At 39.9% G+C, this 16,536-nt stretch overlaps 1 protein-coding gene across 3 annotated transcripts in view; it reads right to left on the bottom strand.

The window, feature by feature from the left end:
* DMD (dystrophin) overlaps positions 1-16,536 on the bottom strand; it is a 2,676,723-nt gene that overhangs the window by 96,459 nt on the left and 2,563,728 nt on the right. For all 3 annotated transcript variants that reach the window (XM_058291720.2, XM_023592525.3, XM_058291721.2), the window contains one exon: positions 5,236-5,310. In XM_058291720.2, the coding sequence (XP_058147703.1) occupies positions 5,236-5,310 (75 nt within the window). The remainder of the gene's footprint in view (positions 1-5,235; positions 5,311-16,536) is intronic.

The raw sequence follows: 16,536 nt of genomic DNA on the forward strand, positions 1-16,536 counted from the left end.
CTTCATTCAGAAAACTCCAGGCTGTACAAAATCTCTATCATGTATGCTTTAAACCATTCTCTACTTTCTGTTGTTTTTGGAGTATTTCTCACATTTATCAACTGCAATATATTGAGTCCTACGTTTTTGGGCTCTCACCAGCCCGCTGTGCTAATACACTAAATACACTTGCTTTGTTAAGTGCCTTTTTTATCTCTGCTCTCAGAAGTTGGCTATAGTTTCAATTTTAGAAGTCACACACCTATGGGGTGTCATCAGAACCATAGAACAATAAGAGAAAGCTCAGATTATTTTCTTCATAACTTTAAATGGAATATCAGTCATATGATCCAGCTTATTAATCCTTTCAAGATTTTCTCTTTGTCTCTTTTTTTCGAGGAAGTCTAAACTTCATTCACAGTGCGTCAGAAAGCAGCATGGACTCATGCAACTTTAAACTGATTACAAACTGGGAACATCATAGGCCAGTGGTGATGCTCTTGACTTAAATGGCGAACTGTGTTACTCAGTTTTCTGCAATACTGACGCTTTGATAGCAAAGTAAAAAAATAAGATGAAGCGCTTAATAGAAGCAAGACTGCATATTTTTCTAAGGCATCTGTAATTCAAACTCTTCCCTGGCATCTGGAAATCACTGAGATAACATCACCAATTCTCATTAAAGTAAGAGTTAGCAGAAGCAGCCTTCGGTAGAAAAAGCTAGCCAGGGCAAGTTTTATTTGCCGGTACCACAGACAATAGCTCTTTATCAAGGCTTTGCAGGCATGGAAATGATGAAAGGCTGAAAGATAAACCTAAGCAAATATAAAATTAAGAGGAAATTCTTAAATCATCTATTGAAGAGTTAGTAAGTAATGTGACCGCACATGTCTTCAAAATAATAAAAGAACTGAACTATTCATTCTATATCCATGCCATGCGTGGCACTCTCCTAGCATTCTTGTGAATCCAGGACTTACTTTAGATAAAAAACACACTGATGGTGCTATACCTGAGTTTTTTTAAAATATGAGAAATGTCATGCTCAGAAAAGAAATGCTGACAATTTAAAATTTATTTAAATGTGAAATTTTAAAGAAATCATTCTGCATTCAGAGCTTAACTTTATTCTAAGGTGATAACCTTGAACGGTCAAAAATTTTTGTACTTTCAAATCCCCGTTTTCCCAATGTTTCTCTAAAATGTTAACTGGAAATGAGACAAGAAGGAACTAGGTAAATGGAATGAGTTTTTACCATGGGAATTGAATAATGTTGAAACCCAGAGTTGAGGGGAACATTATGGAAGGGGACAGGCATAAGATTTTCCATTTAATCTATTGCTGGGTTTTTTTTCACAGTATAACCTGCAACAGCTGATTATCTCTTTTGAACCTTTAGGATCTTACAGGAATATTCTAGCATAATTCAAAAATATTTATTTATCAAAAGAAAGTGGGGCATGTGGGACGGGGCAAGGCTAGGAGAAGAAAGAGAGGTAGAAGTTTTTCTTCATCCAGCTCCTCCTTCACCCCACCTCACCTGACTCTTTGCAGCTATGGTACATTTAAAGATCCCCAAGGAATTCCTAGGTATGGGAGCCCTTTAAAACCACTTCAACTTGGCAGCTAGATAGCTGAAAAATGATAGCTTCAGATTATAAACTCTAAGGCAATGGAGGCCTAAATTTACTTTTGTTCATGCATTCATTCCATGAAAACATTGCATACTCCTCTGTGCTAGGCTTTCTGTTATGCACTGGGGATACCAAGATGATGAGGAAAAGTCTACTCACTCCTCAGATAATCCCACCTCCAAGGCATTTCTTCTCCATTGCTGTGTAAGAACCACTGGTCAGCGACCCTCTTCAACCATCTTATTGCTAGCCTCTGCAGACCCCCTGGTTGGACCCTTTCATTCCTGAAGACATGGAAGCCAGGGTTCAGAGGACCTTTGCTCTTCCCCAGTTGTGGTTCCCATTCTGGATGACTCTGACATTGATATGGATGACTCATACATTCCTCTAACCTCTCAGTACTGTATCTTCCTCTTTCATCTCCATGAACAGTCACCTCTACTCCACCTCTGCCACACACTCAAATGGCCATAAGCTAATCACATGGAACTATATGCCACCTTTGAAATCAAGTTCAACTTTGCCACTCTGGACTACAAACTCCTGGCCTTCCAATTACTTCTACTCTGCCTCTTCCTCTACCTCCATGAGCAGTTTGTCACTTGATCCTTCCAAGTCTGATTAGTTTCCACCTGGATTCATATTTTCCCCTACCAACATGGACTTGACAGACATCATTTTAGCCACTATCTTGCCCAAATCTTCACTTTTCATGCCTAGCTGTCCTTGCCCCGCTGTTCTCACCCCTCGGTGAAATCCCTGCTCTGGGGCAGAGATGGCTGGCTCCTGAGAGCCGAGTGTGCCTACAGAAATACCACACCCCTGAAGGTGGGTGCTGGTAGAAAACACTCAGTGGGCACCAGGCTCCAGGATGCTGCTGCCCAAGCAGGAACTCTCTCTGGTTCTCCACAAAGATAATCTCAACCTCAACTTTAACCCCCTCTGCCCTTACTTGCAGCACAGGAACTCTTTTCCAACTTCAAATAGAAAGCAGATAGATGCCTTGAGATGAGCATCCCTGCCTTCCTGCCATCAGTGTCTGAAGTTACCTGGACCTGCATAAATCCATACCTCTGCCCCACCCACTGCAGAAGGACAGGTATCCCTTCCTCGTCTTGCCCTTATCCTCTGAAAGCTCAGATTTTTTACCTCCGTCTGAGCCGATAATTCCCATTTCCCCCTTTCTTCTTCTCACATTCATTTAAATACGCTCAAATGTCTTTCGACTTACACACATGCACACTCCAATAACTTCTCAACTCCCTCTAGCCAGGTACCACCCTTCCCCCTTCCTTTCACAACTTGATTTCTCCAAGAGTTGTCCAAAGCTACTGTCTCTACATTTGATTCAGCTTTTTTTTTTAAGATTTTATTTATTTTATTTCTCTCCCCTTCCCCCCGCCCCCGCCCCGCTCCAGTTGTCTGTTCTCTGTGTCTATCTGCTGCATGTTCTTCTTTGTCCGCTTCTATCCTTATCAGCAGCACGGGAATCTGTGTTTCTTCTTGTTGAGTCATCTTGTGTCAGCTCTCCGTGTGGGCAGCGCCATTCCTGGGCATTCCAGCCCCATTCCTGGGCTTTCTTTCACGCTGGGCAGCTCTCCTTATGAGGTGCACTCCTTGCGGGTGGGGCTCCCCTACGTGGGGGGCACCCCTGCGTGGCACGGCACTCCTTGCGTGCATCAGCACTGCACATGGGCCAGCTGCACATGGGTCAAGGAGGCCCGGGGTTTGAACCGTGGACCTCCCATGTGGTAGACAGACGCCCTAACCACTGGGCCAAGTCCGCTTCCTTGATTCACTTTTAAGCCCCCTGCACCACCTCCACTCTGCCTCTAAGGTCTCACTAAAGTTACTAAGGACTTCTTTGTTGCTAAATCCAATGGGAACTTTTCCCAATTTTATCCTGACCTCCCAGCAACATTTGACCCTGATGGCAGATCTGTCCTCCTTTCTTCCCATGTAGTATGTGCCACTAGATCCTCTCAGATTTTCCTTCTCCCTTTCTGGTCATTCTTTTGCAGTTCCCCCTTATTGGTTGCTCTTCCTCTTTTCTGAATCCTCTTCTCTTCTCTCTTTACACCCTCCCTAAGCCATCTCATCCTATTCATGGCTACCAACAGCATCTACAGGCTGATGATTCCTATATATGGTTCCTATATTTCTAATAATCACCACAGATTTATGTCTTGCTCTACTGGGCAACTCTACTGTTCACGTGGTAACCCAAGCCAGGTACCTGCGTGTCTTCCCCCTTACCTACCACATCAAGTCAATCACTAAGGCCTGTCAATTCTACCTCCTGAGTACTTCACTCCACTTACCTCCATTCTTATTTTGCTAATTCAGGTTACCATACTGCTAGTTTAAATTACTGCAACTACCCAACAAGTCTCCCTCCCATCAGTCTTATACCTCTCCCAAATCCATGCTCCACTCTGCAGCCAGAAGCATCTTCCTAAAAAGTATCATATCACCCCCTTTCCCACTGATGTTTAAATTTTTTTTAACATTTTGCCTCCCGCTCCTCTCTCCAAACTACTATCTCACCATAGCCCCTCTCTAGAACTCTGTGCTTTAGCTGTGCTGAAGTATTTTGTGGTTTTGAATATGTCACGCTTTCTCTGCGCTTCAGAGAACGTGCTCTTCATTCTGACTGAACATTGTTCTAGGTGTGAGCTCCTTTTCCCTTTCTGGACTCATCTAGCTTAAAAATCACCTCTTCAAGCAAATCTTCTCAGAACCCTACTCCCATCCCCACCACAACTATTCTCATAGTACCCCGTTCTTCCACTGCCACATCACTTCATACATGGCATTAGAATTGTCTGTGTACTTTGTTCTCAGAGTGCCCATAATGCCTGGAAATAGAGACAATATTACTTTATTTATTTATTTACCCTGTGACATATGTACATTTTGTCTGTGTTTATTGACTTTACAGATACCTTGTATATCCCTCGTTTGACTGGAAGTTCCATCAGGGCAGGGACTGTGCCCATCTGTTTCAGACTCATATCGTCAATGTACATAGACAGATACTATTACACTGTAACTCACTTTGTTGATGACAGATTGTTATACATAAACTGTATGATGAAAAGATACAGCTATATGGCACAATGGGATTTCCCCAAGGTATGTGATATTTAGCAGAGCAGAAAAGCAATCCTGTAATCTTTCCTTTTTCAAGACATTCATTTGAATGTTAGCATCCAAACAAATAAACCACACCTATCTGCAAACTTTGGTATGGCTAAGGCATTCAGTCTTCCAATACTAAACACATTTAGAGGAAGAAAAAGCCAGGGAAGAATAGGGGGAGATAATTCAAGTTTCATAAAGATAATTCTGGATGTCAATGCTATTATTTGGAGAAGCAAAATTATCAATATCTCATCAATTCAACATTAGTAGCTGAGGAGTGGTAACAGGATGGTTCTAAGCAATGTAACAAAATGGTTCGGGAAAACAGTAGGCCAGAGACACTTTAAAGAATGAATTCTACGTTGCAAGTGGACTTGCAAAAGCTACTTCTTCCCTCTAAGTAAAATACCCTTGGCCCATTTTTTTCTTTAAGCAAAGAAAAACTATCAAGATCTTCCGGTACTGGTTAACACTTACAGCAGAGGGCCTTCTGCAGTCTTCGCAGTTTCATGGCAGTCCGATAAGCTGAGAACCTGACGTTATTCAGGTCGGCTGAGGAAAAAAAGGGGGGAAACAGATCATTTGTCATCACGGACAAAAACCCACAGTAACACCAATGACAACAACAACAACTACAAAAATAGGCTAGAGAAGGAACATCTCTTATCTCTACACTCCAAGCTCTGGGAAGTGAAATTCTGCTGATGTGGGGAAAAGAAAAAAATTCTTCCTTTGGCTCTCTGACAGTAGAAAAGCTAAGTTCTGTAAAGGACTACAGTGGCATAGCCTGCAGGGCATTCGTGTAGTCTTTGTTCCCAAGAGGGAAAAGAAGACAGGTCTTTATTTTTCTCCATCATATCTTTGCTGTACACAGTTGTGTACAGTTGTGAATCTTTGCTGTACACAGTTCGCACCATTGAAAAGAACAAGAAATATGCTACTGAAATAGCCATGGGAACTTGGAAAACAATAAAGAAGTGATATAACATTTTTCAAATTGTAAAAATTATGCATGCTCACTGTGGAAAACATAGAAATTGAAGGAAAATAGAAACTCAAGTAAACAAACCAACCATATTCCTATAACCCAAAGATATGCGCTGTCAACATTTTGAATCTTTCTTATATAACATGTGTGTGGCTGAAGTGTATTTTTAAAATATGACTGGGATTAAAATAAGTATTTAATGTCACATTCTAAGGTGCAATCATGCTACTATTCAGCATAGAGTAACAATTTATGCTCCTGTGGCTTTGGCAGTCACATTCACACCAAGTGTGACCCACCTCACCTGACAGAAATTTATACTTAGATACTCAGATGCTGCCCTTACTTGAGTCCATGCAGGCCTTGATAAACATTGGGCAACATTTGTTTTCTAGCATTTCTGTGAATGTATGTTTCAGGAACCCGGCTCCAAAAAAAGCTCCTTGAAGGCAAGTATCCTGTTACCTACAACTGTTCTATTTCCCAGCAACTTAATATACAAACTATCATCTGAAAATGCAGGTCTAATACAGTTAGGACGCTGAATGAATGAATAAGAGAATAAAAGAATGAACAAGCATACAGGCAAACAAGAATAAGTGCCATATGCAAATGGCATCCACAGAACTGGTTCTAATTGAGGGTTAGGAAAGGGGAAAACAATTCATATCCAATTCACTTGGAGCAACATAGTTTCATGGCCTTTGCAGAGACCAAATATTTTCAAAACTTGAATTTAAATCAGGAGGTGAAAAAACAATGTAATGATGTTTGTAATTTACCTTAAAATATTCATCATAAAAATAAAAAAGGCTGAAAATAACAAGTGTTGGCAAAGCCGTGGAGCAACTGGAATGCTCATACAGTGCTGGCAGGAATATAAATGATACAAACACTTTGGAAAACCTTTTGGCCTTTTCTTATGACGTTAAGCATACCTCTTTCTTATGACTCAAATATTATAATCTTCAATATTTATCCAAAAGAAATATATGTCCACAAAAATACATGCAAATGAAAGGTTCACAGTTGCTTTATATATAATGGACCCAAAATGAAAACAAACCAATAGGAGAATGGCTAAACAAATTGTAGCATGGTCATACAATAGAATACTACTCTACAAGTAAAAAGGAACTACTGATAACACAATTTGGATTGATCTGAAAAACATTAAACTGGGTAAAAGAAGCTAGACTCCAAATACTACAAAGTTTGATTTCATTTGTATGAAATTCTAAAACGGGTGAAATTAACCTATAGTGACAGAAGGCAGATAGATAGATGGTAGCCTTGGGTGGAGGTAGGGTAGGTATTTGACCATAAAGGAAACCAAGGGTATTTTTAGGGTGATAGAAATATATCTTGATGGGTATGGTGGTTACATGAGCATCTATGTTTGTCAAAACTTTATGCTTAAAATAGATGCATTTTATTAAGTTTTTAAAAAGTTTTTAAAAAATCCTCATATGGGCAGTACATTATGATATATGTGTGTGTTAGCTTAAGCTACACTCTAGTGGCGGTCAGTTGTCTTAATCAGGAATGCACACTCCAGGGGTGGTTGGCTAGCTATTAATCAAAAAGCTTCACTCCAGAGGCAGCCACTGTAAATGTTTCAGCTATATTTAGCTTCTATTACACCAGGGGTTTCATTAATTAGCCTAATTAATGTTGGATAGCCTTGTGTTTGTGATAGTAGTGGTTTGCAAAATATGAGGATTGCCAAAAAAGATTTAGAAACATTCCCTGTCCTTACATTAACAGGATTTAAGAAGACTCTAGCAGGCCCTCCACCTTTAGAAATGGTGTCCTACGCTGGATTCCAGAATGTCCAGCTGTGGTTCACTGGCTTCTTGGTTGTATGGGTTCAATTAGATGGTTGACAGAATCCTGCTGTTACAGCAGTGGTTCTCAAACTTGAGCCTGTTCTCAGAATCACCTAGAAGCCTTGTTAAAACAGATTCCGAGACCCCACCCCAAAAGAGTCTGATTCAGTAGGTCTAGGGTGAGGCCTGAGAATTTTTTTATTATTTATTATTTTTACTTATTAGTGAAGTTTTAGGCTTTCAGAAAAATCATGCATAAAATACAAAATTCCCATATAACACCCTATTATTAACACATCAGTGTGGTACATTTGCTACAATTCATGAAAGAACATTTTTTATGATTGTACTATTCTCTGAAGTCCACCATTTATAATAGGGGTCACTGGGTTATATAGTCCTATATTGTTTTTTTAAATTTTTCTTGTAGTAACATATATACAACTTAAAATTTCACCTTTTAAAAACATTGAAATATATAATTCAGTGCTGTTAATTATATTCACAAGTTCCCAGGTGGTACTGATGGTTGCTGGTCCAGGAACCACGATTTATGAACTATTGTGCTAGAGGACTGTGGCCTGTGTAGACCGTGAGCCTCTCACTCAACAGCACTCAAAAAGGCAGGGCTGTGGCTTCGCTGTGCCTCCGGCACAGGTTACAAGATTGTTTTGTCCCCATTGGCTAAGAGGGCACAGGTTACAAGATTTGTTTTGTCCCCATTGGCTAAGAAATGATTGCATGTGACAAAACTTGTTCTGAAACTTTCATTCTAGCAGGGCAGTCAAGATGTGGAAAAGAAGACAGATCTCATCTACGTCTAATTGTGAGTGGCCACCAACATCTACCAAAGAGAACCTAGCCGTTGGGAAAGCCCAATCTGGGTACTTGTTACCCAAAGTGTGGTTCAAAGAAAAGCAGCATTGGCATTATCTGAGAGTTTGTTAGAAATGCAGAATCTCAGGTCTCCATTCCATTTGTTACTCAGAATCAACATTTTAACAAGATTCCCATGTGATTCTTATGTACATTCAAGTATCATCACATCTTTAATGGTACATTTTAATATTGTTTTTGATTCACGTAAAGTTCAAGTAACAGCTCTGTATACAAGCCTGTGTTGTCTTGTTTTACCTCCTATCTCCCTACATTCCATTTTGTGGACTTTTCTGAAATTATTTAATGATTATTACAGGCAATTACACCAAAAACTCAGTTCTGGGATATTGGTGGGCCTCTTCTGGTGAACACCAACAAAAGATATTCAATAAATTTAAGACTCCTAAGAGCGTCTTGAAATACTATAGGTACAGATTCCTTCTTCTAGAAGTCAATTAACTTTTCCCTGGACCTTGTTCTCTGGTGAAAAGAATTTAAGTCATCTGAGTCCATTTGATTGTCCTTCATTCTCTCTATCCTGAGACTCATGGCCCTTCCTTTGCCTATTTTTCCTAGTTGTCATGGCTTATCTTTTTGGGTGGTCTCAGCCAACTCATGGTTTGAGTTGCCTTGTGGTGTTAATCCATGAGAAACCAATTCCTGTCCTCCTGCCAGAATGGTTTCACACCTTTTATCAGAATGATCAGACTCTATACTTGCTGGTGCAGAATTCCTGCACACACCCTGATAAATGCCTTTGGCTCTTTATAAAATAAGCTACGTAAAGATCCAGAAATATGCTTCAGGTCTTACACAGATCACCCTTCCCATAACACCAGCCTGCAGCCATTTCCAAGAAATAGGCCTCTAACACCCAATTTTCTTTCATTCATTTCTTTATACAAAAGCATTGAGTGCAAACTCTGTGCAGACCAAACACATTGGCAGAAGATATTGGCAAAGAGTTTCTCTTCTTTTGTTTTTTTTTCTTTTCTTCTTCCTAATCCTCCTTTTCAAATTGCCTCTTAACTCACCAGCTTAGTTTCTTTCTTCCCTAAAACCAAGATCCCTCCCCTGGAATCCCAAATCTACCCTGGGTTCTATCCAGAATTCAGAACCAATGGCCTAAATGAGGTCAGAAGCTCCATCCAAATCTCACAGCTCCTATTGAGAACTGGCAAATTCCAGGAACTAGAGATACAAGGGCAAGAGGCAAGGGTGATCTGATTCTTTTACGGTGTGGCTTCATTGTGGAACAGTATCAGAGACAATCATCTGAAATGTGCCTGCTCTCGCAGTGCACCTAGCCTCCCTTAAAGCAGTTCAAACTTTCCTCCCCTCCAGATTCTTCTATGGCACATTCTTCTAGTTAGAAGAAGACACCCTTTCAGCATACCAACCCACTACAGAGAATAAGCCTCATGCACAGTCCAACCAGTTCTCAAACCGTGGTTCACAAATACCAGAAGACGGCAGCAGAGAAAATGTCTCGTTTTCTCCATAATGCTAGAGAGGCAATACAAATTTATATCCAGTGCAATCAGTGAATTGCAACAGAGTTCCAGTGCCCTAAAAGTCCTATTCAAGAGTTAGACGTCAGTGTTGTTGGAGCCTGCGTGTGTTGCTAAGAAATCTGCGGCAGCACCCCTCCCTCTGGCTTACAGCTGGAAGAGATAAGTCTCTGCCTTGTGAAAGTGTGTGGGATGAACACAGAAACCTCAAGATGCGATACGGCTGTGAACAGTGTGACATTGTCCTTGGCTGAGGCTCCCCGTTGACTGGATAGTGAAAGTATGGGTGCAGAAGAAAGCTAAAACCCCCCCATCATCTCCACCCTCCGGGAGGCGGGCCTCTACTTTCCCTCAGAGCTGCCTTTCCAGGACTCCCATCCAAGTCGTAATGGGCTCACTAGCTCTCACAACCGGAACTCAACAGGAGGGAGACTATCCATGAAACGAGTTACACGATGTTTCCATGGCAGCTTTTAGAAAGCACACTTCAGAAGGATAAAAACACTGAACTGTACATTCCTCTTCATGATTTGTATTATTTTAGCCAGGTTTGATTCTAGCCTAAAAATAGAGAAATCTAGAGACTTAAGGAACAAGGGCAAATATCAAACCATCTACCCTCTCAAGTTTAATCACCAGCTACCGAAGTGATGACCCTTTCGGCTTTTATTTTGACGCACGAAACAAGTACTAGGCTTTTTTGCCTCTTTGCTAGCCTGTGAATTTCTATTGACTTCTGGTTTACCAATTTTGCTTTTGCTCTGTGTAAGGTGTCAAATTCACCAGAAAAGGGGAATGACTGATCAAGTTCAAGTCATAAATCTACACTTGTTGGATGTGCTCTTGAAAAAATAGTGAAAAAACACCTCAGCGTTTTAAAGTCATGGGAAAACTAAGAAAACATTACCAGAATAAAATATTAAGCCCCTTCATTTCAATTTTGCAGCTGTTTGCTTCCCTTTAATAATACGGGAAAAATCTTGTTTTCTATGATGGAACTGAGGTCTATAATTTAAAAAGAGGAGTATTTCAGTCCACTTTCCAACAGCTTATGGGGAATTTTTGGAAAGGCCCAAAGTTTTAGTATGTTTATCTACTAGGTAGAAAGATGAACAACGACCCCATATACTTAATGAGTAGAAAGAGCCACATGGCTAAAGATGATTCCAACAGGTAAATGAGTGTTATGGTCTTTGTTTCTTTACACCAATTATATTTCCCAGAAATAACTTAATTCAAATCACCCAGGAGATCACAAGGGAAAGAAAAATCAAATAGAAGTATGGTATTTTCTGTTAGTTACAAATTCAATGCTTGGCATGCAATGTGCATTCAACTACTAATTCACTCTATTTTAATGATCTCCCAAAGAAGCCAAAACAAGACAGTCTTCCCACATACCCCTCTGCAAACATTCTATTATATCATAGGAAGGCAACAGATTTAAAATATAATAATACATCTCTGATTCGCTACCCTCATTGTTTCTATAGGGGGGTCTAACTGACTCCCCACCTGAGTATTATTCTTATCAACTCAGACTCACTACAGCAAACAAGAACCATAGGTCTTAATGAGGCTTGAGATAAACTGAGTATTTTATACCAAGTCTGGCTGGAAAGCAAGTCAACAGTGTTCCCTATTCCAAGGTGCCAGGGTTTTGGAAGTTTAAGATACAATGTATTAACAGAATTATTGGAAACTCTTAAGAACAGACCAGGAATTTTGGAACATACCTTTAAAGAACTAGGTGAGAGAAAAGGTACATTGACATATTAGATGCATTAGTAATTTTTTACATATACTTAAGGCCTTTTAAATTCTTTTTTTTTTTAGATTTATTTATTTATTTCTCCCCCCTCCCCCATGTCTGTCCTCTGTGTCTATTTGTTGCATCTTCTTTGTCCGTTTCTGTTGTCAGCGGCACGGGAATCCGTGTTTCTTTTTGTTGCATCATCTTGCTGCGTCAGTTCTCCGTGTGTACGGCACCATTCCTGGGGAGGCTGAAATTTCTTTCGTGCTGGGTGGCTCTCCTTATGGGGCGCACTCCTTGCGCGTGGGGCTCCCCTACGCGGGGACACCCCTGCGTGGCAGGGCGCTCCTTGCGCGCATCAGCACTGCGCATGGGCTAGCTCCACACGGGTCAAGGAGGCCCGGGGTTTGAACCGTGGACCTCCCATGTGGTAGACAGACGCCCTAACCACTGGCCAAGTCCGTTTCCCAGGCCTTTTAAATTCTAAAATCAATAAAACCTTATCATCAACATAGACCTTTATTTAAATGGAGAAAAATATAAGCCCACACAGAGATAAAAAGGAATTACAATTCATACTTGCATGAACTGTCAAAAGCCCAGTCTGTGAATTTGCAATCATTATCAAGCCAGGCTTCCAGATGGGAGATATTTCTTATTTACCACTAGTGACTTTTAAAACTCTTCTAAAAAATTAAGAAAAAAAGCAACAAAGTATCTAGTGTGTCCCAAACAAGGAAGACTGAGAATTGGGAAAGAGAAAAAGCAGTTAGACACAACAAAAATTTAAAGAATAAATAAAAATTGGCAAATTCAACTGTGAAATAAAAGATAGCACAAAATCATGACCTTGGACTGTTTAAGGCCTTTCTGGCTCATTCCTCTTGCTTGGCTTTCCTCAGCAGAATCTTATTTCTTCTTAGCAACAGTTGTTATAGTGGAAGAGTTGAAATTCAGATTAGTTTTGCTCATTGTTAGCCATTCTGGTAAGAGGTTTGTTGGGAAAGTAGCTTTCGAACAAACAGCCAATATAAAGTTTTTTGGGGGAAACTGTGTTATCTTAAGTACCTTTCTGGGATCTGATTCCCTCTTCCCATCCCAGATAATGGAAAGCTGACTTGCATCTATGAAGTGTTCCTTTTACTTATACTTCTAAACAGGAAGGATCTAGACTCTAATTCTCAAAACCTTGCCCGGCAAAAAAGATATACACACACACACACACATGCACACACACACACACACACACACACTCTAATGATTTTAAAAAGACTCTTTAGGCAAAATTGACATAAAGTTTTTTAAAAGACATCCATCTAGCCATCATCCTTCCAATACTTACTGAGCATGTACTATGTGCCATGAACCATGTGAAGTATATGGAATATACTAGTAACTAAACTAGATCCCTGCCCTCTTTGAGTTTAGGTCTAATCAAGGAGCCAGATGTAAAGGAATTAAAAACGATATAAACTGAAAAGGAAAGAAAGAAAACTGGAGAGGAAATGAGAACAGTCCAAAGCTCCAATATCTTGGGAGCTTGGAAAATGATCTGGTGGTAAGTGATCTGGGAGAACAGAGAAATCCCAAACCTAAATTAATGTGGAAGAAAGAGGGGGAGTGTTTTCCTTTGCTAGAAGCTGTTGGGAGCAATACACCAGAAATGGGTTGGTTTTTCTAATGGGAATTTATTAGGTTAAAAGCTTACAGTTCTGAGGCTGTGAAAAATGTCCAAATCAAGGTATCATCAGAGATGCTGTCTCGCCGGAGGTGGGCTGCTGGCAATCCTGGATTCTTGCCAAGTAGCAAGGCACAATGGCAGCTCTGCCGAGGTCTCCACCTTCCCTTCCAGGCTTAACTTTTTCCCCAAGCCCAGCTATGAGCGATCAGGCATATGGCTCTTCTCTACCCTTTCATCCAGGCCTCTTGGAGGTCTCTTTCTGTGCCTCTGTGCTCTGCTGATTCCAGCCTCCAGCCTCTAGGACCTCTCTCTCAGCCTCTTGGGGTTTCTCTGTCTCTGCTTTCTTCTGTGAGTCTGAAGACTCCAGTAAGAGGGATTAAGACCCACCCTGGGTCCTGCCAACTAATCAAAGGCCCTTAACTGAAGTGATCTAATCAAAGGTTCACAATAGGTTCAACTTAAGAACATAATTTTCTAGAGTCCACATAAAAGACTCAACCCAGTCACAGGGAGGTTGGGGAGGGGGAGTACCAAGAAGCACGCCAATTTGTGAGGTCAAGAAGGCAGAAAATAATTTCTGAGGCTACAGGTATTTCTCTGAAGGCTGAAATTGGCTAAAAATACAAGGACTGGCCAAAAGTCTTTATGTCCCCTAATGCCTTCACCCCCACTCCATGCAACCAAGCACTCTAGCCACCTCCTGCTTCACTGTGACAGAAAGCTGGAGGTTTAATCTCAGAAGAAGTTGCCCCAGACACTCTGGGGCATCAGGATGGGAGTGGGATAAGGCACTGAAAACAGAGGGATTAGATTCAAGTCTGCAAACTGAAAGAATGTAAATCCTTAACTTCATGTCCTATTCCTTAATTCCATATTTGGTCTCCTTTTTTTCTCTTCTGTGAACTCATTAAAAAAGATCTTCTACTGAAGCACTTCATTATTTGCCAGAAGGAATGTCAAATTCTGCAAGGTGTTCAGTCACTAAATTGTTCCTCAATCTCTGATCCTCACCTGCCCTCTTCATGTCCCAATTATAAACACCAAATCAAGCCACTTTGCTTTTCTTGAAAAGAGACATCCAGTGTGTAGTCCATTCTCATTACTGGAATGGTGGCTATTGTTGCCTTTCTTTACCTCAAAATTTTAAGTCATAAACTCTCCTACATTTACCCAATCATGTCATGGGCAACTCAATTACTTGTAGAAATATCATGAACTTATAAATGTACCCGAGTCTCCTTCAACTCCACTCTAAAATTCCTTAATTAAGCAATCTTACTACTCTCTATTTGTAAGTTAACATGCACCCCAGATTCTCCAGGAATTTTACTCTTTATAATAAATGTGAGACATTAAAAGTGATCAAATGGGACAAATTTTTATAACTTCGTAAAGCTTTTAAAATAACTGAATTCACAAAGCATTAAAAAATGTGTCCTAATTTAGGGTTGAAAAAACAAACTTTCTTTTTAATATGGTAGACAATACACATTTCAAATCTACCATCCTACTTTCCCCTATACTAAGGAAACCTACGTTATGGATAAAAATAAACAACAGTAAATGACTCATTTGCTTTAATACTAACCTCATCTTTCTCTCTTTCCAGTTTAGAAAGCCTCAATTAGATTTTCCTAAATTCTAATGTTCCTATGTTGGCCTCACATTCTCAGCTTACTTATTTCTTCACCCTTATCGCCCAAGACTTCAACATATCATCTTTCTCCTAAAACTCCAGTTTCTTTCAATTACTTCTCCAGTAACCATAGACCAGAGGTCGCAAACTGGCTGAATTTAGTCTGCAGGCTTGTTTTTTAAAATTTTTGTTTGGTTGGTTGGTTTTGGCTCGCATACTAGAATTTTTAATCGTTGAATGGTTTCCTAATAGTTAAAAATTTGGCAATTTTCTATTGTCTGGTTTCCCTGGAAGAATCAGAAGACCTGGCAATAGGGACCCATATTCTTGCATAACAATGGTCAGCTGAAGCTGAGGCCCATTTAGCCCTAGCAGAAGCTTTTCAGGTTGCCCTAGTTCCCACCCAGCCACCTTCAGTCATTAAAATTACCAGCTTGGCTCCAGGAGGCATTTCTTCTAAGATTCATACCTAAGCCAAACCACTCCCTTATTTCTCCAAATGCTTTTCTCTTCAGTTACACATTTTTTCATGTTCATGTAAAAGCTTTTACTGTGGAGTTCCTTCAATAACTAGCTATTATCTGGCTTTCACTCAAATTACTCTCATTGAAACAGTTGTTACTGGATTTTCCAAAAACTTTCCAGCTCTCAGTTCTTTAAACTCTTATCTCTTACTAATGCATTCAAACTAAATGATTATGCCACCAAATATATCGCCTTAACACACTAGTTTTACAAGAACACGTGGGAAGACAGACCAAAACCCATAATTAGTCTTCTGACATACATTTTGTGAAGTGACAATTACTTTAAATCATCAATTAACATTTATTTGAGCAATTAGTATAGGTCTAACCCTGTCTAGAGTTAAAGACACAGGCTTCTAAACTACTGGAGAAAACAAAGAGAGATATTCACCCACACAAAATCAATACACATTCAGTGGGTATTTGTGATGTGCCAACTAATATAAACATACCAAAACGTGGTTATATGAGCATGTTTATGTACATACACAAACGTAACACAAAATGTTGTATATTTTTATATATTGTGTACAAAGGTAGTTTCCAACATAGTGTAGGTTGTATTCCAATGAAAAATTAAGGTTAATGGAATTGGGCATTTCCCATATAAACTATATTATTTATGAAACAGTGATAAATTTCAAAGTTAGCCTACAAAGACTTGTTTGAAGTTAAACACCCTAGATATAATAAAAATAGAAGTCAAATTACAGTGATATTGATTGGAAAATGGGTGATATAACTAATATCTTTATTGTCTTTCATTATTATCTTTCATTCTTATACTTGAGGAAGAAAAGATGAGAAAAGAAAATAGAGACTTCTGAAGAAATTAAGCTTTATGGTTCACTCCACACCCATTTCCAAATTGCCTTCTCTCTCACCCTTCCCGCCTACAAAGGCTGGAGGCCTCAGTTCTCTAATGCAGCCACTGAGAGCCATGTAAATGCAGTATCGGCCAAAGTTTGAGAAGA

The sequence above is a fragment of the Dasypus novemcinctus genome, chromosome X, assembly GCF_030445035.2.
Source record: "Dasypus novemcinctus isolate mDasNov1 chromosome X, mDasNov1.1.hap2, whole genome shotgun sequence".
NCBI lineage: Eukaryota > Metazoa > Chordata > Mammalia > Cingulata > Dasypodidae > Dasypus > Dasypus novemcinctus.